We start from the raw sequence: 23125 nt of genomic DNA, 5'->3' as shown, positions 1-23125 counted from the left end.
CCAAGCTAACCTGAAACTTATGTGGTTGAGAATGGCCATGAATTTCTAATCTTCTTGGCTCTGCCTCCAAAGTGCTGAGTGAAATAGGTGTGTGTCACCAGATCTAGATATATTTTTTTTAATCTATATATAGTTTTGCAGCAGAACCTTGTTTTTCTCAGAGAAACATGGCATTGCATAACCTGAAGTTCATACTTCCTTATTTTAATTATTTTGTTCTGCTTTGGTTATTTGTGAAGTGTTTCTACAGTTTTACTTTATTTAAATTAATTTTTTTGAGGCAGGGTATCACTGTGTAGCACTGGCTGGCTTGGAACTTGCTATGTAGCCCAGGCTGGCCTCAAACTTAAAGAGCTCCTCCTGCCTCTGCCTCCTGAGTGCTGGGACTAAAGACTTGTGCGCCACTCTCAGCTTGTTTATACATACACTTTTGCTTTTATGTAATAGAACTTGAGGATGTTGCCATCTTGAGGTTATGTGTAGAACCACATACAGGTATGAGGAAATTGTTGACAAGTACAGAATAGTATGTGCAGCAAAGACTAAATCTCTAGACTTACTATGTTTTTGGTGACGAGATTTAATTCTTGATTCTTTTTTTTAAAAATCCATGTGTGGTTTTGTTCTTTCTTGTTTTGATCTGCTTGTGTGGAAATGCACACACCTATGTTTGTGTTCACTGAGGGCAGAAGAGGATGTTTAGTGTTCTGCTTTATCACTCTTAGCCTTTTTCCTTTGAGATAGCCTTCGATTGAGGGCAGTCCCCAATGATCATCCTGTTTAAGCCACCTCAGTACTGGGGTTACAGACCTAGATGTGACCCAGCCCAGCTCTGGGTTTTGTTTTTTGTTTTTAAGACAGTGTAGCCTTGGATGGCCTCAAAGTCACCATGTAGACCAGAATGAGGTCAAATTCTCTGCCTTTCAAGTACATATGCCACCAACCCCAGCCCACAACCACAGCCTTTTACATGGTGCTAAGATATAAACTCAGTTCCTTATGCTCACATAGCAAGTGGTCTTATCTAATAAGCTCTCTCTCCAGCCCCCTCCCCTTTAAAACATATACTTATTTATTTATTTATATTTTATGTGCATTGGTGTTTTGCCTGCTTATGTGTCTGTGTGAGGGTGAACTGGAGTTACAGACAATTATGAGCTGCCACGTGGGTGTTGGGAATTGAACCTGGGTCCTTTGGAAGAGCAGTCAGATCTCTTAACCATTGAGCCGTCTCTCCAGCTCAGGTGCTGGGGATTCTAACTCAGGTTCTCATGCTTATATAGCAAGTGCTCTTCTGAGCTATCTTTCCAGCTCGTTTTTTCTTTTGTATATATATATTTGTTTTTGTTTGTTTTTTTCAAGACAGGGTTTCTCTGTGTAATTTTGGTGCCTGTCCTGGATCTTGCTCTGTAGACCAGACTGGCCTCACAGAGATCCGCCTGGCTCTGCCTCCTGAGTGCTGGGATTAAAGGTGTGAGCCGCCCGACTATTTTGTAATATATTTTTAATTGAATAGAATTACATTACTTTCCTCCTTTGCCTCCCACCAACTTCTCCCAGGTACCCTTCCTCTGACCCCTTCTCTCACTTCTCCCAAATTAATAGCCTCTTTTTCTTTGATTATTATTGTTATATATATATACATGCATGTATGTATGTATGTACATATGTAATGCATATGCTTGTGACTAGCTGGTACATCTGTATTTTCAGAATTGTAAATATTGGGAATCAGTTAAATTACATGTCCTTTCCCTAAAAGCACAGAAAGTATTCATTCTAGTTTTACATATCAGAATCTTACAGTTATGCAAGAGTTACAAGTGATCATAAATGCTGAGCCATCTCTCCAGCTCTATTTTTCCATCAGAGACAAGGAAAGAAAGAAAAACTTGCAAGGCTGGAGAAGTGGTTCAGGGGAAATCACTTGTTGCCCAAGACCATAGTTTGAATCCCTAGGACCTGTTGGGGAGAAGATTCCTAAGCAATCTGGCTAGCTAGCCTAGTGAAACTGGCAAGCTGTAGGTATGTATAGCAAGTGACCCTGCCTCAGTATATCAGGTGGAGAGTAATATTGGAAGACACCCAAAATGCCTGTGGTCTCCACATTCATGACAACAGGTACATATGCATGCATGCTAGCCACATGTAAATATACATAAGAAAAAACAAAATCGAACCCAACATTTACTGTTGAAATAGCTCTTCATTTTCTTCAAACTGTAAATAAATAATGGTAGTGCTATTGTCTGTCTACTTGAATTTTTGAATAGTTCAATAACTCCTTTTTTCCTTGAGTATAATGAATGGTTAATATGTTGCCATTGCTTGATTGTTGCCAGTAATTTTATAGTCAGCTTTCTGAAATCTACATTTGAGAGTTTAGGATAGAATGAACATTGTCATTATGGATCTAGAAGTTATTAGGTCTACAGCACCTGTTGAATACCCAAACTCTCAAGTCCTTAAAATGAACTCAAATCCCGCATAAAAAGATGACATAGTTTTGACATATCCTCAGGTCTTCCTGTAACCTTTAAATTAATTGTTGATTACTTATAATCATTTGTAGGTTTTTGTAATACCTAATACAATGTGCATGTTGTATATATATATATATATATATATATATATATATATATACTATAACAGGGAGAAAGTTTGAACATGTTTATGTTAGATAAAAGTTTATTTTTGGCCGGGCGGTGGTGGCGCACGCCTTTAATCCCAGCACTCGGGAGGCAGAGCCAGGTGGATCTCTGTGAGTTCGAGGCCAGCCTGGGCTACCAAGTGAGTTCCAGGAAAGGCGCAAAGCTACACAGAGAAACCCTGTCTCGAAAAACCAAAAAAAAAAAAAAAAAAAAAAAAAAAAAAAAAAAAAAAAAAAAAAGTTTATTTTTGTATTATTTTTGAATATATGGTTGTTTGAATCCTCACATGCACAACCCAGATTTTGAGGGCCTACTGTATAGCATTGCTATTAGATACTCAGATTTGGAGCTAGGATGCAACATATAATTTTAATTTAAAAATTTGAGATTGGGTCATTTATTATTTATTACCAAGTTGTGGTGTGGACTTGATATTCGTAGGCTTGGTTACCACATGGACACATCCAAAGCAAGAAAAGCTCAGTTTGACAGTGTCATTGTGAAGTTCTTTAAAGCTGACTCCTATCCATGTAAATAATTCTTTCAAAATTGCTTTTGGTATCAAAAGAAGTAGTATGATGGTTATTGCATAGTTTTTTAGAAGTTTTATATTAGTACCATTAATAGTTTTGTTTTTGTTTGTGGTTTTTTTTTTTTTTTTTTTTTTTTTTGAGATAGGGTTTCTCTGTGTTGTTTTGGTGGCTCTCCTGGATCTCGCTCTGTAGACTAGGCTGGCCTCGAACTCACAGAGATCCCCCCTGGCTCTGCCTCCCGAGTGCTGGGATTAAAGGCGTGCGCCGCCACCACCTCCAGCAGTACCATTAATAGTTATAAGCCACTTTTTCCTGTCAAATATTAGATGTAGTGGTTGCAGAGACATTCGTTTTCTGTTATTTCTTCTGAAATACTGTAAAGAAGTGAGACAATATTTTCTTTGTTTCTTTGTTTCTTTCTTTGTTTCTTTCTTTGTTTCTTTCTTTGTTTCTTTCTTTGTTTCTTTCTTTTTTTCTTTCTTTCTTTCTTTCTTTCTTTCTTTCTTTCTTTCTTTCTTTCTTTCTTTCTTTCTTTCTTCTCCTCCTCCTCCTCCTCCTCCTCCTCCTCCTCCTCCTCCTCCTCCTCCTCCTCCTATTTTAATTTTTCGAGACAGGGTTTTTTTCTGTGTAGCTTTGGCTGTCTTTGAACTCACTTTAGAGATCAGGCTGGCCTCGAACTCACTGAAATCCACCTGCCTCTGCCTCCCGAGTGCTGGGATTAAAGGCGTGTGCCACTATCACCCAGCAGTATATGCTTTATTTTCATCAAGTTTGCCAAGGAGGATGCTTATAAATTCTAGTTATTTTCTTTTTGCATAGAAAGGGTAATTCAAAATTTCACTAATATATTGCTTAATATATTAATGATTAATATATACTTTTATGTTGCATTTTAATTACATGTTTTCATCTAAAGTTATGAACCTTATTATCCTTTCAACAAGGATCTTGGATGAATTCTGAGAATTATAGGAAACATTTCATGATTGCCAAACTAAAATTAGGTACAAGAATTAACTTTCTATTTGAAAATTGTGGGCTCAGCTAGCACAGTGTAAACAATTAGAACCTCTTTCCATAGTCATTGATGGAGATGTATATCTGGCTGGGTGTGGTGATACACACCTTTAATTCCACGCTCAGAAGCCATAGACAACTGGGGCTATATAGTGAAACCCTGTCCCCGTTTCCCCAAAAGTATGTATCTGTATTGTCCTTTGTAACTTTATTCACAAAACTATGTAATTTTGAGTTGTATATAGATGATAGATGTTATTATAACTATTGGGCTTTCTTGACAAAGATCATAGTTGACAGTGAAATTAATGAGAAAGGGAAGTTAGGGTAAATATATATATATATATATATATATACATATATATATATATATATATATTTACCTTATGTTGTAAAAGACTTCTCTTAAAAGTGAAATTGAAGGGAGGAAATAAATGTGTGTAAATTCCTGAATATTAAATACAGTTGCTTTAGTAAGTGCTGTGGTCTGAGTGCTTGTGTCTGCTTTAAAATTCATTTGTTGCCGGGCGGTGGTGACGCACGCCTTTAATCCCAGCACTTGGGAGGCAGAGGCAGGCGGATCTCTGAGTTCGAGGCCAGCCTGGGCTACCAAGTGAGTTCCAGGAAAGGTGCAAAGCTACACAGAGAAACCCTGTCTCGAAAAACAAAAAAACAAAACAAAACAAAACAAAAATTCATTTGTTGAAACCTAAACCGCTGAGTGATGGCCTTAAGGAGCATAGTCTTTGGAAGGTGGTCAGATGGAGATAAGAGTTGTCACAAATAAGATTGATGCATTTTGAACTTCTGAGCCTCTTTCCTCCATCTCCCAAGAGCTGGATTATAGGTATGGGCCTGGTTTTAAAATGCTTTTTAAAGAGTAAAATGCTAAATTAGGTGTAAATTTTATTATTAATTCTGTTCAATAGGTTAAAGACACTGAAGACATCCTATTTTTATATTTTGGTTGAATTTATGAAGGAATTTGGGCTACTAGATGCATTTTGACTCCTCTGCTGGAGAAGATTGAGGATACTTGGAAACATGTGATGTCTCTGAACTGATGAATGTTATGTTGCTGATAGCTTCAGAAGTTTATGAACCAAGAAGATGATAAACTGTGTGTTTGGTTTGAGAAACTGCTGGAAGCTTATCAACCTAGGTTAAATAGTCATTTTGTTATATTGTAGAAAATAGGAGAAGCTAATGAAGACTTAAGGACATTTTCTCAGTCATATTTTTAAAATTCTACTTTAGCATTTAAGCATATAGTGAATTTCCTGTGACTATAAACTAAGTCATGTCTTTTTTTGATTTATGTTCTGTTCTTACAGGCAGTTTTCAAAGACACAATATTCCCCAGAAATTATTCTAGGTTAACTTCATAGTGGTATATTTGACATGTTTCAGAATGGGAGCTGTCACTCCTGTAGAAAAAAAATTTGTACAATTTGAATGTTTCTCCATCTGTGCCCTAAAGTTTGTTATTACTATTTCATTCATTGACAAAGTAACTTTGTTTTCTGACACAAAGATCCTATTCTATATTTTTTATATTAAAAAGAATTCTGTAGTGGGAACAAGGAAGCCAAATTTTTTTATGTAATTCAATTTTTTTAAATGTAATTCAGGCAAGCTCAGGGGATGCTTCAGAACAGAAATAGAAGCAGATGGATACTGATGCTCTGTAAGGATGGCATGGCTCCTTTTGATTACAGATACTGGCGGTCTGTGAGGTGAAGATATGGAGCCACAATCCATTTACAGCCTCAACTAAACCATGTGTGCTGTGGTAAAGCCACGAACAGCTTCATAATACATTGTAGAAGAGTACTACTTTTAGTTTTATAGCACAGAGACCCACACATACCAATCCTGTCAGCACTGTCTTTGAACATTGAGGCTAAATGCTATAGAAACTACTACACTTTGATACCTGCTTTGAATTCCAGATGATTTGCTCTGAAATGTAAACTAGAGTGTAATACTAGTGGACCATTTTTATACTTTTCAAAAACAAAAATGGGAGATGTATTTTTTTATTTAAAGATTTGTTTTTAGTTTTAATGTGCATGGGTATTTTGCTTGTGTGTGTGTCTGTGTACCAATTGCATGTCTGGTGCTCTTGGAGGCCAAAGAGGGCGTTGGATCCCCTGGACCTGCATTGACAGATGGTTATGAATCACCTGTGGGTGCTGAAGATTGAACCTGGGGCTTAATGAATGTTAGGCAGTTACTCTACCAACTGAGCTACATCCCCAGCCCTATTTTATGTGTTTGAGTGTTTTGCCTGCATCTGTCTGTACAGTACAAGCTAGAAGAAAGTGTCAGATATCCTGAGATTGAAGTTAAAGACAGTTATGAGCAGCTATTTGGAGGCTTAAACTGAACCTGGGTCCTCGGGAAGAGCAGCCAGTGCTCTTAACTTCTGAGCCATTTCTCATCTCCCATCCCCCACCCATTTTAAGTGGATTCTGGCGATCAGAACTCAGGTCCTCATGCTTGAGGACCTTATTTTACCAACTAAGTCATCTTCATAGAGCTAATAGCTTTCTTTATAAATGAATTTTTTTAAATTTTATTTTGAGATTGTGCTTTTGCTCTTTTTTTTTTTTGTGGTTTTTTTGAGACAGGGTTTCTCTGTGTAGTTTTGCACCTCTTTTGCTCTTTCTATAAAAACCTCTGACAAACCAGGTGGTGGTGGTGGTGGTGGTGGTGGTGGTGGTGGTGGTGGTGGTGGTGGTGGTGGTGGTGGTGCACACCTTTAATCCCAACACTCGGGAGACAAAAGCAGGCAGATCTCTGTGAGTTCAAGGCCAGCCTGGTCTACAGAGCGAGATGCAGGACAGCCACCAAAACTACAGGGGGAAACCAAAACCAAAACAAACAAAAAAATCCCTCTGACAAAGGGCTAGAGAGATGACTCATTGGTTCAGAGCATTTGTTGCCTTTCCAGAGGACCCATACTCAATTCCTAGAACCTACATGGTGAGTTACAACTGTTTGAAGAATCGGACACCTTCTGGCCTCCATAGGTACCAGGCACACACATGATGCACAGACATCACAGACATACACGCACACAAAACACCCATAAATGTAAAATGAAAAATAAATAGTTAAAAAAAAAAACAACTGAGAAAACTCTTAACTATAGCTTTTTTTCTTCTTTTTTTTAAATCTTTCATTTTCTTTCCTCTAAATAGCATGTTTGTTCCCTTGTTAAGTAGTATACTAAATCATGGAAGTCATTAACTGTTGTTTTATCTTCGAGACAGTGTGGCTGCGCCTTAATCTACTACTAGAGAAGCAGTTACCAGCCTGCTTCTCTAGCAGTGGCCTGGCCACTCAGGCCATAACCTGGTGGGAATTTTGTTTCCGAAGGCACTGGCCCTGGCTGCTGCTAAAGGTAGCTTTAACTTAATCTTTATCATTCTTTTTATAAATAAGACTTGAGATTCAAAGCCTGGAGTGAAAACCTGTGAGCTCAGAGAGGCTGAGTAACAACTAGCTAACCCTCTTTCCTTGCTGGCCTCTCCAAAAGAGCCATGTTCGGCTCTGCAAAACCTGAAAATGCGCCACTCCAAACACCTCCCTACTACTTCCTGTGTCTCTTTATCTCTCCCGGAGGCCCTCTGATGCTCTATGATTACTTTTTGTCAACTAGTTGCTAACTCATCCTCCTAACCCAAGGTTAATTTTATTTAATCAATGCAAATGCAAATTTGGGATTCACAGTGGGATCTAATATCCCCCAACAATTACCTATGGGAAAAGATTCCTTTTTCATTAGTCCCTTAGAATATACCAAGAGCTGTAGATCACTGATTTGTAAAAGGAAATTAAATGAATTGTTCAGGTACCTATGGAAAAAGAAAGCCCAATTCAAATAATGATAATAGTTTATTAATATGAATATTTACGGTTTATATGTATGACAGATTATATATTTTTATTTATTTAATTTTTATGTGTGTTGGTATTTGACCTGTGTGTATGTCTGTGTGAGGGAGTTGGATCCATTGGATATAGAGTTACAGACAGTTGTGAGCTGCTATGTGGGTGCTGGGAATTGAAAACAGGTCCTTTGGAAGAGCAGCCAGTGCTCTTAACCACTGAGCCATCTCTCCAGCCTCCAGATTACATTTTCAAAAGGTGACTATGACAATATCTCCCACCCTTACAGGCTTCTTACATAATATGACTTTGACATTTCTCTCATGGTCCTTGAATCTGAACAGCATTGTGACTTACAGAGGTGACACTTTTTTTTTTTTTTTTAAATTGGGATAACAGTGAAATGTATGCTGATTTAATTTTCATGATCCTTTCTTATTTTAAAAATAATATTACTTTTATTATTTGTATATGTGTGGTATGTGTACATCTGGGTGCAGATGTGCTTATGTGTGTGTGCCTTCCTCCACCTTTTTTGAGAGAGAGTCTCTCATTGAACACAACCTCAGGGTTCCTCTGTCTCGGCGCCTTACTTCTGCCCTAGTGCTGGGATTATAGATGTGTGCTGTTATACTCATCTTTTGAAGTGGGAACTGGGGAATTTTATTTAGGCCCTTACACCTGTGCAGCAAGCACCTTGCCTACTTTACATAAGCTCCTCAACTCCTTGTGCCTGTGTAAGCACAGAATCCTCTGCATTAGCCTCCAGAGTGCTGAGATTATGGGTGTCTTAACCCAGCTTCCTTCATTTCTTTTGCTTAATATTTTTCTGTGCATTGTTTATCTTTTAAAACTTTGTTAAATTTCTTACCCTGATTTTTCTCAGTCCTGTTTCCTTTTGGTGAAACATATTCTCAAACAGAAACCCCATTGAATTTTCCTTCTTCTTTCTTTCTTCACCAGAAAATGAAAAAGATGTGAAGCAATGAATTGCTTACCGCTGTAGGCTTTCTTTTTCAAAATATCAGCTTTTTCTTTATATCTATATTGTGTCTCTATGAACATAAAGTATTTTAATAGAACGTTAAAATCAGATTTAGTTTTTTCAGTAGCTTCTAGATTTGAATCATTGAAAAAATTTTACATGAGTTACACTTTCATCCTTTCTCCAGAATAATTAAAAAAAAAATAACTTCTTTAAAAGCCCAAACTAACCAAGCATATTTTTTAACCCTTCTAGATTTTCTTTTTAGTTCTCTGCTTATCCTTTTCTTTCTTGCAGTCCCACATTTCACCTCTCATCTTCTCCACCTATAATCCAAGCATTTCTAATGTCTTCCATCCTCTGTGCTGTTGATTATTCCATTCCTGCCTTTGGCCATGCCTTCAGGTCTCTGTTTCTATTTGTTTGTTTTTGACAGGATTTTGCATCTTAGTCCTTGGCTGGTCTCAAAACTTACTTTCATCTTCCTGCCTCTGGTACCCTAGCAACAGCTGAGCTTACAGATGTGCACCACCATGCCAGCCTTTTTCTATTTGTTGTTATTTTTTAATTTTTGTCATGTGAATTGCCATTTTCCAAGATTCTTTCATATTACTTTCTTCATCTGTATTCCTTTTGTTCCTTATTACTTTGTATAAACTTGTGTTAGGTTGTCATGCATTTGAACTTCCCTGACCTTTCTCTATCTAGTAGGTATGTTCAACCCACTGCCCAGGATAGCTGTGAGTGAAGCCCATCACAAATTTGTAAATTTACTGTAAAATTATGTGTTCTTGTGGGGAAAATGCTTTTGGTAACTATTTCACAATTCTTGAGTGTGAACTTTGTAGATGACCACATTGTGTTGCAATGTCAAAAGGTTGGACATGCCTGCTAAAGAGTTCAATGTTTAGGTGGGGGAGGGGTGTTGGGCATCAGTTCTCTAAATACTCATCAGGTGATTGTAGTTGTGTGGCAGGTAAGAACTATTGAAATGGTAGTGATCATTTCACAATGTATGCATGTTTGAAGAAAAGGGGAACTACTAGAATAAAAGTATTAACAGTGGCTAACTTAGAATAAGACTCAGATTATTGACACTTTAAAAACTAGGATCAGACTTTTATCTTTGTAGCGCCAATAGCATCCAGCATACTCTTGGCACTGTGATTTGACAAATGCAGTTGCCTATTCATTTTTGTGGCATTTTATGTAGCTGTGTTGGTTACTCTGAATGTACTCGGTTTACTTTATTTATTTATTTTTTGTTTTGGGGTTTCACTCTTAGCTCAGGATGGCTTTGAACTCTTGATCCCTCTGCTTGTATATTCCCAGTGCTGGGATGACAGATATGGACCACCATGCCTAGCTTTGATAACTTTTGTAGCAGAAATTACTAGACAACAAAATTGTGAAGTACCCCTTAAAAAAAAAAAAAGCCAACATAGTCTTACTATGTAGCCCCTGGCTGTCCTGGAACTCATTATGTAGTCCAGGCTAGCCTCAGACTTATGAGCATTTGAGTACTGAGACTACAGTGTACACCACCACACTCAGCTGTGTATTTTTAAGAGAAATAAGTACCCTCTAAGGAAGTCTTGGATTAAGTGAAGTCTTCACCAGTCCTTGATTAATGAATTAACTATAAGAAGCCCTATTCTTCACTCTTCTATTATAAGGTAGTCTTTATAAGATGTTTGTATATTGGTTTCTAAATGACTTTAGTCTAACTATGTAGATAACTGTACTAAACACAGAAAATAGATGTGCTTTATGCTTTGAGCAATACTAGGTCTAGATTAACCTGTAGTTAATGTAAATGTGGCAGAATTATCAGATTAATCTTTGGTGTCATTCCCCCTCCCTTTTTTGTAATAGAGTGGAGGCCCAATTACATACTAAGTATGTGTTCTACCCCTGAGCCTCTCCTCCAACCAGAACTTTTGGTCTCCGTGTGGAATTTACTATATAGCCCAGGCTGGTCTCTAACTCCGATCTTCTTACCTTGGCCCCCCAAATGCTGTGAATAAAGGCATTTGCTACCATGTCTAGTTTGAGCCTTTAATCTTTTTTGTTTGCTTGTTTTGTCTCTTTGTTTGAGACAGTCTCTCTGTAGCCCTGGCTGTCCTGGAACTCACTCTGTAGATGAGGCTAGCCTCAAAAATCTGCCTGCCTCTGCCTCCAGACTTTTGGGATTAAAAGTGTAAACTATCAGGACAGGCTGGGCCTTTAATCTTTTAAAACCAGTGACCTCTGGCTTGCTTCTTTAATGCAATGTTAATTGCTTGTGAAGTGTTTTTTTTTTTTATTATTATTTGTTTGTTTGTTTGTCTTACATGGTACTGGGAACAGAACCCAGTGCCTTTGTGTTTCCTAGATAGGTACTCTACCGTTGAGCCATACTTGCTTGTAAAATTTATTTTTTGTAGGGAGATTGCATTTACTATTTTATGGACTTTTAATGTGCGTTTAGTGTTGTGAATGCTCAGTGATGTGACTTAACTGTCTTTAGACAACACTCATGTTCAAATCTAAAGCAATGATGAATACTTTTTTTTTTTTTTTTTTTTTTTACAACAGATGACAGTTCTCTTTGTGTGTGTATACCTGCAAGGAGGCCAGAGGAAAGCATCAGGGTTCCCGTTCTGTCACTTTCTGCCGCCTTTTTTTCTAGAGACAGGGTCTCTCATTGACCCTGGAGCTCTGCTAGCAACCAGCAAACCTGTCACCCACTCTGCCTGCCTTGGTGCTGGGAATACAAGTGCATGCGTGGTTGTGCCTGGCTTGTACATGGGTACTGCAGATTCAAACTGAGTTCCTCTTGCTTGTGCAACAAGTGCTTTTATTCACTGAGCCAACCTGACCGTTTTCTCTCTCTTTTTAAAGTGAGTTTTTGTTGATTGTTAGTATTGTTTGTATGTATAATGTATATGTATAGGGTGCAGGGATTGTGCACATGTGCCATTTGCATGTGGAGGCCAGAGAACAACTTTGTGGAATTGATTCTTTTTCTTCTATCATGTGGATCTAGGAATTGAACTCAGGTCATCAGGCTTGGTGGCAAATGCTGAACTATTTCACTGGACCCTGGCAGCGCTCTCTCTCTCTCTCTTTTTCTCTCTCTGAATGTCTCTGTAACAGCTCTGGCTGTGCTGGAACTTTGTAAGACCAGGCTGGCCTCGACAGAGATCTGCCTGCTTCTGCCTCCTGAGTGCTGGGACTAAAGGTGTGTGCCATCACACCCAGCTGGCAATTCTCTTTTGATAGTCCTCCTTTTGCTTTTGCTTTTTCCTTTCCTTTATTTCAGTGTTTGTTTTGGGGTACTGCTGGGGATCCAACCTAGAGCCTTGTGGGAGCTATTACTGACTTAAATTCTGAATTCCAAGTCTTTTTTTTTTTTTTTTAAAGATTTATTTATTTTGTGTTCTATATGGCCTGCATACCAGAAGAGGGCACCAGATCTCTTATAGATCATTATGAGCCACCATGTGGTTGCTGGGAATTGAACTCAGGACCTCTGGAAGAGCAGTCAGTACTCTTAACCTCTCAGCCATCTTTCCAGCCCTCCAAGTCTTAAAATTACCTTCCTAGCCCTGCAGTGAACTTTTGTTTGTTGAGACAGGGTCTTGTTTCTCTTTCTCTCTCCCCCTCTCTCTCCCCCCCCTCTCCCTCCCTCCCTCCTTCCCTTTCTCTCCTCGAGACAGGGTTTCTCTGTGTAGCTTTGGGGCCTGTCCTGGATCTCGGTCTGTAGACCAGGCTGGCCTTGAATTCACAGAGATCTGCCTGCCTCTGCTTGTGAGTGCTGGGATTAAAGGTATGTGCTAACTTACCTGGCAAAACAATAAACATTTATGCATTTTCTGTCTACTGATTGATTAAATGTTGGTGTAATATTTTGAGTAAATTCTTTTTTTGTTTTTAATAAATTTGGACCTATGGCCACATTTTAACGTCTAAAATATTTTCAGTCTCTACAGTAACTTTGATCTTTTTGTTGATGGACATTGTTTACTTATTATAAATACTTTAAAAGGTTTCTTCCATTATTAGTGAATAAATTTATTGATCATCAGTTTTATGTCTTCATTTCATAGTGACTGCACCCTTAGGGGATTTAACCCATGGCCTTGAGAATGCTAGACAAGTACTCTCCTGGTGAGCTGTAGTCCTACCCAAACATGCTGAACAAAAATGACTAGTTTTTCAAATAATTTGTAACCAACAGTGGAGCTTGCCATGTTATATTCTAACAGTCAATTTCCCTTTGTTTCCACTAGAGCAGAAGTAGCTTAATTTGTTGGTAAAGCCATTAATGAGTTGTATATCTTGAAGAAATATAGTTGTAGTAGAAAAGTTTTCTCTCTAATTGCTATAATTAATGACATGAGCTTTGTTTTGTGTTCTGTTTTCACATTTAAAAATGAAGTACTTAGTTGGTATATTGTAGGTATTAGTAAGTCCAATTTCTAAAGAGCTCTGTTTGAATTATCATATTTTTTTTCTGTTTTAATCATTGCCCTACATGTTGTTGAACCTGGAACCCTCCCTGCATATGATAAACATTTATTGAGTGATTAGCTGTGTGCCAAGACCTTTTCATCTTTATCTTGCTGGTCCTTTATACCTTGTGACTGCTTATCAGGAACTTTTCTGGCCTTTGGAGACCATAGTTTTTGGTTCACTATACTTTTCATTACCAATTTTCTTCACCATTCTTTTCCTCTATTTTCTCCCTTCTTAGACATTGTAAACTTTGGTTTCTTTCAGGTTTATGCTTTTTATCTCTATTCTGAGGACTCCCAACAAACCTTTCTGAGCTTTAAACTCAAGAAATTAAAAAGCAAGTGTAATTTCCCGAAGTTTGCACAGGTCTTTAATAGAACTGACTTTTATTTTGACTTATTCCTTTTGCCTCCCTCCAAGTTTCCAAGGGTAGAAGCTTTGTGTTGCTTTAGACTGCTCTTCTCAGAACGGACCCAGCTCTGCTGACTTTTCTGTCTGGGTATATCCCAGACTTAGTGGAGGTTTGTTTTTTTTTGCTGCCAGGTTCTGTCCTCTGCACTTGGTGCCTTGTCTCTGCTTGGCCTAGAGTGTGTCTGAGTTGTGGTTGATTGTATTCCTCCTCTTGGCTGTCAGAGTAGAGTAAGTGTGACTTGATCTTCACAGGTGGAGGTTTATCCTCCCCACCCCCCTCTCTTTTTTTTTTTTTTAACCTCATTTTGCTGTAGTGGCATAAGATATAACTCCACACTTTGAAGTAAAGCCTTCTTTCTGTTTGGCATGCTCTTGACCCTTTTTACATGGTTTCACCTTTAAAAATTAATGTAGGGGACTGGAGAGATGGCTCAGAGGTTAAGAACACTGGCTGTTTTTAACAGAGGTCCTGAGTTCAATTCCCAGCAACCACATGGTGGCTCACAACCATCTGTAATGAGATCTGGCTCCCTCTTCTGGCCTGAAGGGATACATGCAAGCAGAACATTGTATACATAATAAATAAATAAGTCTTAAAAAATTAAAAAAAAATAAAAATTAATGTAATTCTCTTCTGCATCGAGAAGCCTTCTTTGTTTCTTCCAGCATGAACCAAAGCAACCATTTTTGTGCCTTCCATTGGGATTATTATATTGAACACTTAATATTGAAGAGTATTCATTTCTCTTTAATTAATTAATTTTGTTAATTAACTACTGTTTGTGTGTACCTTGATTTTTGTCAACTTGACACAGCTAGGGAAGAGGAAAATTCAGTTGAGAAAATGCTTCTATTAGATTGGTCTGTGGGTAAACCTGTAGGGAATTTTCTTGATTAATGATTGATGTGGAGGGCCTAGCAAACTGTGTGGGTGACGTTATCCTGGGCAGATGATCCTTAGTTATATATATATAAAAAATTAGACTGAATAACCCATGGGGGCAAGCCAGTAAGTTGAGCTCCCCCATGATCTCTGCCTCCGTCCTGCCTCCAGGTTCCTACCAATCAAAGACAGTGCCTGTACATGATATGTGTTGACATGTAGCCTGTGTCCCATATCTTGTGTCACGGTCAGAGAACAACTTTGTGGAGTTGGTTTTCTACTTCTACCTTTATTTGCATTATTAGAGAGATCAAACTAATATTACCAGGCTTTTGCAGCAGGTGCCTTTGCCCACTGAGCATTTCACCAGCCCTTTTGTCTTTTTAGACAGGTTGTTGTATAAAGTGAAAGAAGTCTTAGATGCTGAAAGTAATAGGATGCATAATTTCAAAAATTCTTTTTTTTGATATTTGTGTGTGTGTGTGTGTGTGTGTGTGTGTGTGTGTGTGTGAGAGAGAGAGAGAGAGAGAGAGAGAGAGAGGTAGAGAGAGGTAGAGAGAGGTATATGTAGTATATATACCTACTTGTGTTTAGGGGTGCTTACCTCTGTGTGTGCAAAGGCCAGAGGAGCATGTCACATGCCCCTTTGTATCACTTCCTGCCTTATTCTTTTGCAATAGGGTCTCACTGAACCAGGACATGAACTTTTTTTTCTGGCTAGCAAGCTCCAGTGATCCTCTTTTTCTGTCAACCCAGTACTGACTGGAATATTACAAAAGTGTAAGGGACCACACCTAGCTTATTGTATGGGTGCTGGGATCAGAACTTCCTCTTAATTGTGTAACAATGCTCTTAACTCCCCAGCCTGGTTCTGAATATATATATTCATTGTATTATACATATATATCCATAATTAGATTTAAAATATGTGTGTAGGTTTGTGCATGTTAGTATAGGTGCCCAAGGAGACCAAAGGTATTAGCTCTCTCTGGAGCTAGAATTACAGATAAGATTGTGAGTCACCTGACAGGCAAGAATCCAAACTTGGAGAGTGTTCTCCCAAGATACATATGTACTCATGGTACAAATAATGTACTTTTGTTACAAAGGAAATGCATATGTTAATGCCAAAAGCATTGATGTCAGAATCTAATGCCATTTAGTTTACCTGTCTGTTTGAATCATATGCTACTTTTTGTTTTCCCTGGCCTGAAAATTTGTGTGCATATGTTAAGGTTTTGTCTTTTTATTTAAAATAAAAATTTAAATGTATGGGTGTTTTGCTCGAATGTATGTTTGTGTGCCAAATTGTTGCAGTGCCTGAGCAGGCCAGAGAAGGTGTCGGATCCCCTGGGATGGGAGTTACAGATGTTTGTGAGACACAGTACAGGTGCTGGGAATAGAACTGGAGTCTTCTTAATGAGCATTAAGTACTGTTAACTGCTGAGACATCTCTCTAGGTCCAGGGTTTTTATTTTTTGTTTGTTCGTTTTTTTGAGACAGGGTTTCTTTTTGTAGCCCTGGCTCTCCTGGAACTTGTTTTATAGACCAGGCTGGCCTCGAACTCAGAGATTTGGCTGTCTTTGTACTGGGATTAAAGGCGTGCACCACTACCACCAGGCCAGACAGTTTCTCCGTGTAGCTCTAGCAGTCCTGAAACTCATTTTGTAGACCAGACCAGCTTCAAACTCAGAGATTCCTTTGCCTCTGGGATTAAAAGCATGTGCCACCATTCCTGATCCATTTTTAAAAGACATGGCCTAGAATTTGCCATGGAGCTCAAGTTGGCCTCAGACTCCATTCTTCTGAGTCTCTAAATACTGGGAATATAGGTGTACGCCCTCATCTGACTGTGAGGAGCTAAGTTTTGAAAGCCTTTTCCTTTCTGGTTTCTTACCATTTTCTGTTTCTGAATTGTAGTTACAGATGTAGAGCTGAAACGACTCAAAGATGCCTTCAAGAGGACCTGTGGACTCTCATATTACATGAGTCAGCACTGCTTCGTCAGGGAAGTGCTCGGGGATGGAGTGCCTCCTAAAGTTGCTGAGGTAATCTTTATGGGGCTACGTTCTTCTTGTAGTTGTCTACCAGTTGAAATTTCTTTTTCAAAGTTTTTTTTATTTTTCAAATTATTTTAATTCTTTTTCTGTTATTAAATGTTTTCTTTTGAGACAGGGTCTGACATAGCTCAGACTGGCTTCCAACTTACTGTGTAGCTGAGGCTTGCTTTGAACTCCTTATCTGGGTTTATAGCTTTAAACTACCCTCCCTATGTTCTTGTCTTTTTGCTTTTAAAATTTTGCAGGAGTCTTCAATTAAAAGATTTCCTTTTCCTCACAGTTATTTTTCTTGCTGAATAAGCAACAGGTCCTAGTTTAAATGTGTTGTGTTCTAAAGGTTGAGTGGGAACACTAAAGAGTCACAGGTTTGCATTTTTGGTGGTTTTGCAACTGATATATAATGATTATAGATTGTTTATATGATTTCCTCCTTATTTTAAATGTCAGCTCTGATATTAATTTTTTATGTTGTATGTTTTATAAATTTTGTATTGAGTGGAGTTGAGTCTGTAGAATTAAAGCCCCCTAGGTCTTAAAGGCATATGTCTCCAATGCTGGCTGTATCCCTGAACACACAGAGATCTATGGGATTAAAGGCGTGTGCCACCACTGCCACACTCTGTCTATGGCTCTAATAGCTCTGACCCCCGGGCAACTTTATTAACATACAATCAAAATCACATTTCAGTACAATTAGAATACCACCACAGGGATGGTACTACCACCCTCCCATATCAATCACTAAGTAAGAAAATGCTTGCCTGCAGCCTGAGGTGTTTTTTTTTTGTTTGTTTGTTTGTTTGTTTGTTTTTTTTTTTTTTGGTTTTTGGTTTTTGGTTTTTTGAGACAGGATTTCTCTCTGTGTACTTTTGGTGCCTGTCCTGGATCTCGTTCTGTAGACCAGGTTGGCCTCAAACTCACAGAGATGTGCCTGGGTCTGCCTCCCAAGTGCTGGGACTAGCCTGAGATCTTATTTTCTCAGTTGAGGTTCCCTCCTATCAGATAACTCTAGCTCGTGTCAGGTTCACATAAAAATTAACCAGAACAGCCTTTAATCCCAGCACTTGGAAGAAAGACACAGGCAGATTTCTTTGAGTTCGACACCATCCTGGACAACATAGAAAGTTCTAGGCCAGCAAAGAAAAAAAAAAAGAAAGAAAGAACAGAACATTTATGGGCTTAAAGAGGTGGCTCATTGTTAAGAGCACTGAGGGCCTTTCTAGGGAATCCAGGTTTGATTTCCAGCACCAACATGAGGGTTCATAAGTGTCTGAAACTCAACTCAGTGATCTGAGATGAGGGCACTCTTCTGACCTTCATGGTAACCTTAATGCACAGAATATATCCAGACAAAACACCCATGTACATAAAAATAAATAAATCATTTTTTAACATTTTGGCAAAGTTGAAACATAATTTCTTTCTTAGTTATTATCAAGTAGAGCTATGAAAAAAGCCATCCAGTTAAAGTAGTTAATACTGTGTTAATAATTGGCTATTACCATAAAAAAAAACACATTTACAAAACTAAGTGGGACTGGAGAGATGGCTCAATGGTTAAGAGCACTGACTGCTCTTCCAGAGGACCCAGCACCCACATGGCAGCTCACAATTCTGTTATTCTAGTTCCAGGGGACTCAATACCCATGGCAAAACACCAGTGCACATAACAAATAAAAATTAATTAATTAATTGGTTATTACAAGGCACGGTCACCATTAAAAGAGGAGTACCCCCAGCTTGTAGCAGGTTTCCAATGAGGTGATTAGGAAATCTAAATTATTAGACTCAAGTTTGGTGGTAGATAGTATATTTATAGTGTAAGATTTTCATATGGCTCTTTATATCTTTCTTTGATGAGACTCCATCTTTTTTTTTTAACTTTAAGAGTAATTGATTTCTTTGGGCATTTTTATACTAGGCTCTTTAAGGTTCTTGTCTAATACCTATAGTATCCGTGTCATCAGTTTGCTGGTACTATCGGTTATTTCCTAATTGGTTAAATATTTTTCTTGGTCCTTTTATGTTGAGGATTTTTGGATTACAGTCTAGATATTTGGAATGTTCAGAGATTCTGTTTCTTGGACATGTTACTGTGTTTTATCAGATCATGATGACTGTGACTCAGGATAGAGCTTTGTACTTGCCAACTCTTGCGTGCTTACAATGTCAGTTACCTCTCCAAAGCCTGTGCAGTCCTATTTGGATATATCCCACAGTGACTAGACCTAGACTCAGTTTTAGTTCAGACTGGTTTGTCTTTTAGGGTTAGGCAGGCCCAGGGATTACAAAAAAAACGTGTTTTCCTGCTCCTTCCTCGCCTTAGTGTTCACATTAATTTCCTTTTCTCTGGAACTCCTATTTCCAGTTCTGTCAGAGGTGGAGACTTATTGAGTCTGCTGTGCCACCCACTTCTTGAATTTATCTGTATCCAAGGAGGAGATATAGGGACAAGGAAGACAGAGGAGGTGAAGAAGAAACGGAAATTGATCTCATTCTCTTGGGACTGTAGTAGCTGTGATTAGAGCCTATGTTAGACTAAATAATATCTCCCAAAGATTTCCAGATCCTAGTTCCTGGAAGTTGCATGTAGCATATGTCTGGAATTCTGGGAATCTTGGATGTTTGAGAGTTTCAAGTTTACTGCTTCTTACCCTATGTGAAAATTTTCTTTTTAGAATTAGAGAAACCCTTCCTTTAGTACCATTGGTAGATTCATGTAGTCGTGTATTCTTGGACATTTGCTTAAATGTCAGTTTGAGATATTCTTGAGATTACTTTGAAAATTTATTTTGTGGAAAAATTATTCTAATTCTAATAATAATGAAGATAATTATTTACTTTTTTTTTTTAAAGATTTATTTATTTATTATGTATGTATACAGTGTTCTGTTTGTGTGCCAGATCTCATTGCAGATGGTTGTGAGCCACCATGTGGTTGCTGGGAATTGAACTCAGGACCTCTGGAAGAGCAGTCAGTGCTCTTAACCGCTGAGCCATCTCTCCAGCCCCCTGTTTTGTTTTTTTGAGACAGGGTTTCTCTGTGTAGCTTTGCGTCTTTCCTGGAACTCGCTTTGTAGACCAGGCTGGCTTCGAACTCACAGAGATCCGCCTACCTCTGCCTCCCAAGTGCTGGGATTAAAGGCGTGTGCCACCGCCGCCGCCGCCACCACCACCCGGCGATATTTACCTTCTTTTGTTTTGTGACAAGTGAAGCATTATAGTTGCCCTTGTGATTTAATCAAGTAAAACTCTGTTGATAACAATGTTTTATAATGTCACAGAATGTATTAAGTCTTGATTTTCTTCCTTCTCATATTTACTTAATAGTTCAGTGATAGATAGTGTGTAGTTCAGTACAAGGTACAAGGTCAGACCATGAGCTGGTATAGGTTTAAAAAGAACTTAGCCTGAACTTTCCTGCCTTTCACTTTGAAAGGACAGGTCAAGGTAATAACTATTATGCACTGTAGTTTGCTTAATACTTGTTTAAATGGGACAGTTTTTTACTGTACGACTCTTGCTTACTATGAATTTTACATTTAAGAAAATAGGAGTGTTGCTTAGTAATTAGAGCAGCTTGCCTTAGGGCACTGAGAGAGAAGATAGGGAGACAATGCTATTAGATTAGGTATTTTTCTGTCTCAGGGGCTTGGGAAAAACTTAAGAAAGTAGCCTAATTTTCCTTCATAACTGGGAGGATTATTGATGGGATGAGGAAGATAGTGTGTACCAGTGTGGGTTGGTTGGTTGGTTTGGTGGTGGCAGTTGGCTAGCTTTTAGTTTGCAACAAGGCCTCAAACTTGATATAGAGCAAGGAGTGACCTTGAACTACAGCTGATCCTTTGTTTTTTGAGTGCTGGGATTCAGGCATGTACTACCATGCCAGATTTTCAGAAGTCTTTTACTACTACTATTTTTATTTTATTTGTGTGTGTATGTGTGTGCACGCATGAGCTGTCTGTGCATGTATTAAGTTCTGTGTAGTTTTTATAACTCAGTCCACATCTGAACTTCATAGTTTGATAACCTGTGTTTTCTGTTGAAAGGAATAGGCTTCTTGGTAGAGTAAGACAGTTGAAACTATATGTGGAATAGTGTGCTGCTGTCCAGCCATTGCTTTACTCCTAGCAAAGTTCCTTTGGTTCCTGGTTCTCATTGGGTTGGGTTTGGAATACTTATGACACTGTTTTGGATATTGGATTCCCTCATCCAAGTATGTTTAAAGATCCTTTTGTTTGATACCCCAGAGAAACCAGTAGCAGCTTTATTTTACTAATACTTGGAAAGCTATGTATTTCAAAGTGTTTTTTTGTTGTTGTTTTAACTGAAGTATAATTCCTACTACTAATTTTCATTGCATTTTCCCCTCTCCCGTCCCCTTACTGAAGGTCAAGACTATTTTTGTAATAATCACCAGCCCATATGTTTGAAGGACAGTAAAGTATTCATTTAATGTCCTTGAACTGTTTGCCATCAGTGACAGTGTTAGTTACTTTTCTGTTGATGTGACCAAGTACCTGATAAGAAGTAACTTAAGGAAGGAAAGTTTTATTTGCTTTATAATTTCTCCATTATATGGAGAAAAGATGGCAGCAGGACTATCAGCATGCCATTCACATTGTGTCTCCAGTCAGTAGGCAGAGAGACATTGTAGCATGAATCGTAAAAGGTCTTATTAATAAAAACAAACCTGGAGCCAGGTACTGGGGTCAACGATGGAAGATCAAAGAAGCAGAACAAGCCACAGCCACCTCACCTTGCTAATTCCTCAGCTGATCTTGTTTCCTCAGACTGGAAGTCTCTGAGTCCTCATCCCAAATTAATCTCAGCTGAACTGCTGCTAAAAGCCTAAAAGCTTAACCAGCTCTAGTTCCTGGTCCTCACACCTTAGATATCATTCTGCTTCCTGCCATCACTTCCTGGGATTAAGGGCACGAGTCATCATGCCTGGCTGTTTCCAGTGTGGCTTTGAACTCACAAAGATTCTGATGGTACTCTGCCTCCCAAATGATAGCATTAAAGGCGTGTGTGCCACTATTTTTTGGCCTCTATGTCTATCTAGTGGCTATTCTGTCCTCTGACCCCAGATAAGTTTATTAGGGTGCACAATATATTGGGGGACACAATATCACCACAAGACATGAGTACTGGTGCTCAGTTTTCTGCCTCTGTTTCTATTTAATATTCATCTCTAGCCTGTAGTATGATACAGACCACCTTCAGGATGGCTCTTTCCTGTTCAGTTAGACCTCTTAGGAAATGCCCTCACAGACAACCCCCAAAGTATCTTGTAGGTGACACTAAATTCATTAAGGTAGCTTTTTTTTTTAGGGGAGAGGGGGTGAGCAAAGTTTCTCTGTGTAGCCTTGGCTGTCCTAGAACTCACTATGTAGACCAGGCTGGCCTCCAACTCAGAGACCCGCCTGCCTCTGCCTTCCAAGTGCTGGGACTAAAGGTGTGCTGCAGCAGCAGCAGCAGCAGCACCACCACCACCACCACCACCAGCACCAGCACCACCACCTGGCTAGTTCGTCATATTAGCAATGAAGACTAGCTATCATGGTGCATTTTCTCATTATATCTATATGTTTATTTTTAATAAAGTTTCATTAAAATGTTAATTATATGCAATAATGGATTTTTTCTTAAATTTTCATACATGTATACAATGTATTTTGAGCATTCATTCCCCATTATCCTCTCTTATCCCCGTGCTGTTCTACTGATCTCTTTCCTCTTTCCAGCTAGTCCTTTTTTTTTTTTCCTAGACAGGGTTTCTCTTTGTAACAGCTCTGGCTGTCTGGAACTCGCTTTGTAGACCAGACCCACCTCAAACTCAAAGGAATTCACTTCCCGAGTGCTGGGATTAAAGGTTTGCGCCACAACCACCTGGCTAGTCCTCTTATTCTTTAATTTTTTTTTTTTAAAGATTTACTTTTTATTTGTGTGTGTGTCACACACACACACACACACACACACACACACACACGCGCGCGCTTGTTAGTATGTATACCTGTGTGCATTTTAGTGCCTGTGAAGTCCAGGTCCCCCAGATCTGGAATTACAAGCAGTTGTGAGCCAGCCAGTGTGAGCCATCTAACATTGGTGCTACCAATACAACTTGGGTTGTCTATAAGAGCAGCATAGCTCTTAACCTTAGAGTTATCTCTCTCCAGCTTCCTACC

General features: G+C 38.7%; 1 protein-coding gene across 2 annotated transcripts in view; it reads left to right on the top strand.

The window, feature by feature from the left end:
* The window catches only part of Usp32 (ubiquitin specific peptidase 32), a 157617-nt gene that overhangs the window by 16376 nt on the left and 118116 nt on the right, over window positions 1-23125 (top strand). For both annotated transcript variants that reach the window (XM_006983183.4, XM_016001732.3), the window contains exon 2: window positions 16798-16925. In XM_006983183.4, coding sequence (XP_006983245.1) covers window positions 16798-16925 — 128 coding nt within the window. The remainder of the gene's footprint in view (window positions 1-16797; window positions 16926-23125) is intronic.

This window comes from Peromyscus maniculatus, chromosome 8 (genome assembly GCF_049852395.1).
Source record: "Peromyscus maniculatus bairdii isolate BWxNUB_F1_BW_parent chromosome 8, HU_Pman_BW_mat_3.1, whole genome shotgun sequence".
Taxonomy (NCBI): Eukaryota; Metazoa; Chordata; class Mammalia; order Rodentia; family Cricetidae; genus Peromyscus; species Peromyscus maniculatus.
The sequence above is the reverse complement of the archived record's forward strand: the minus strand, read 5'-3'. Positions and strand labels throughout refer to the sequence as shown.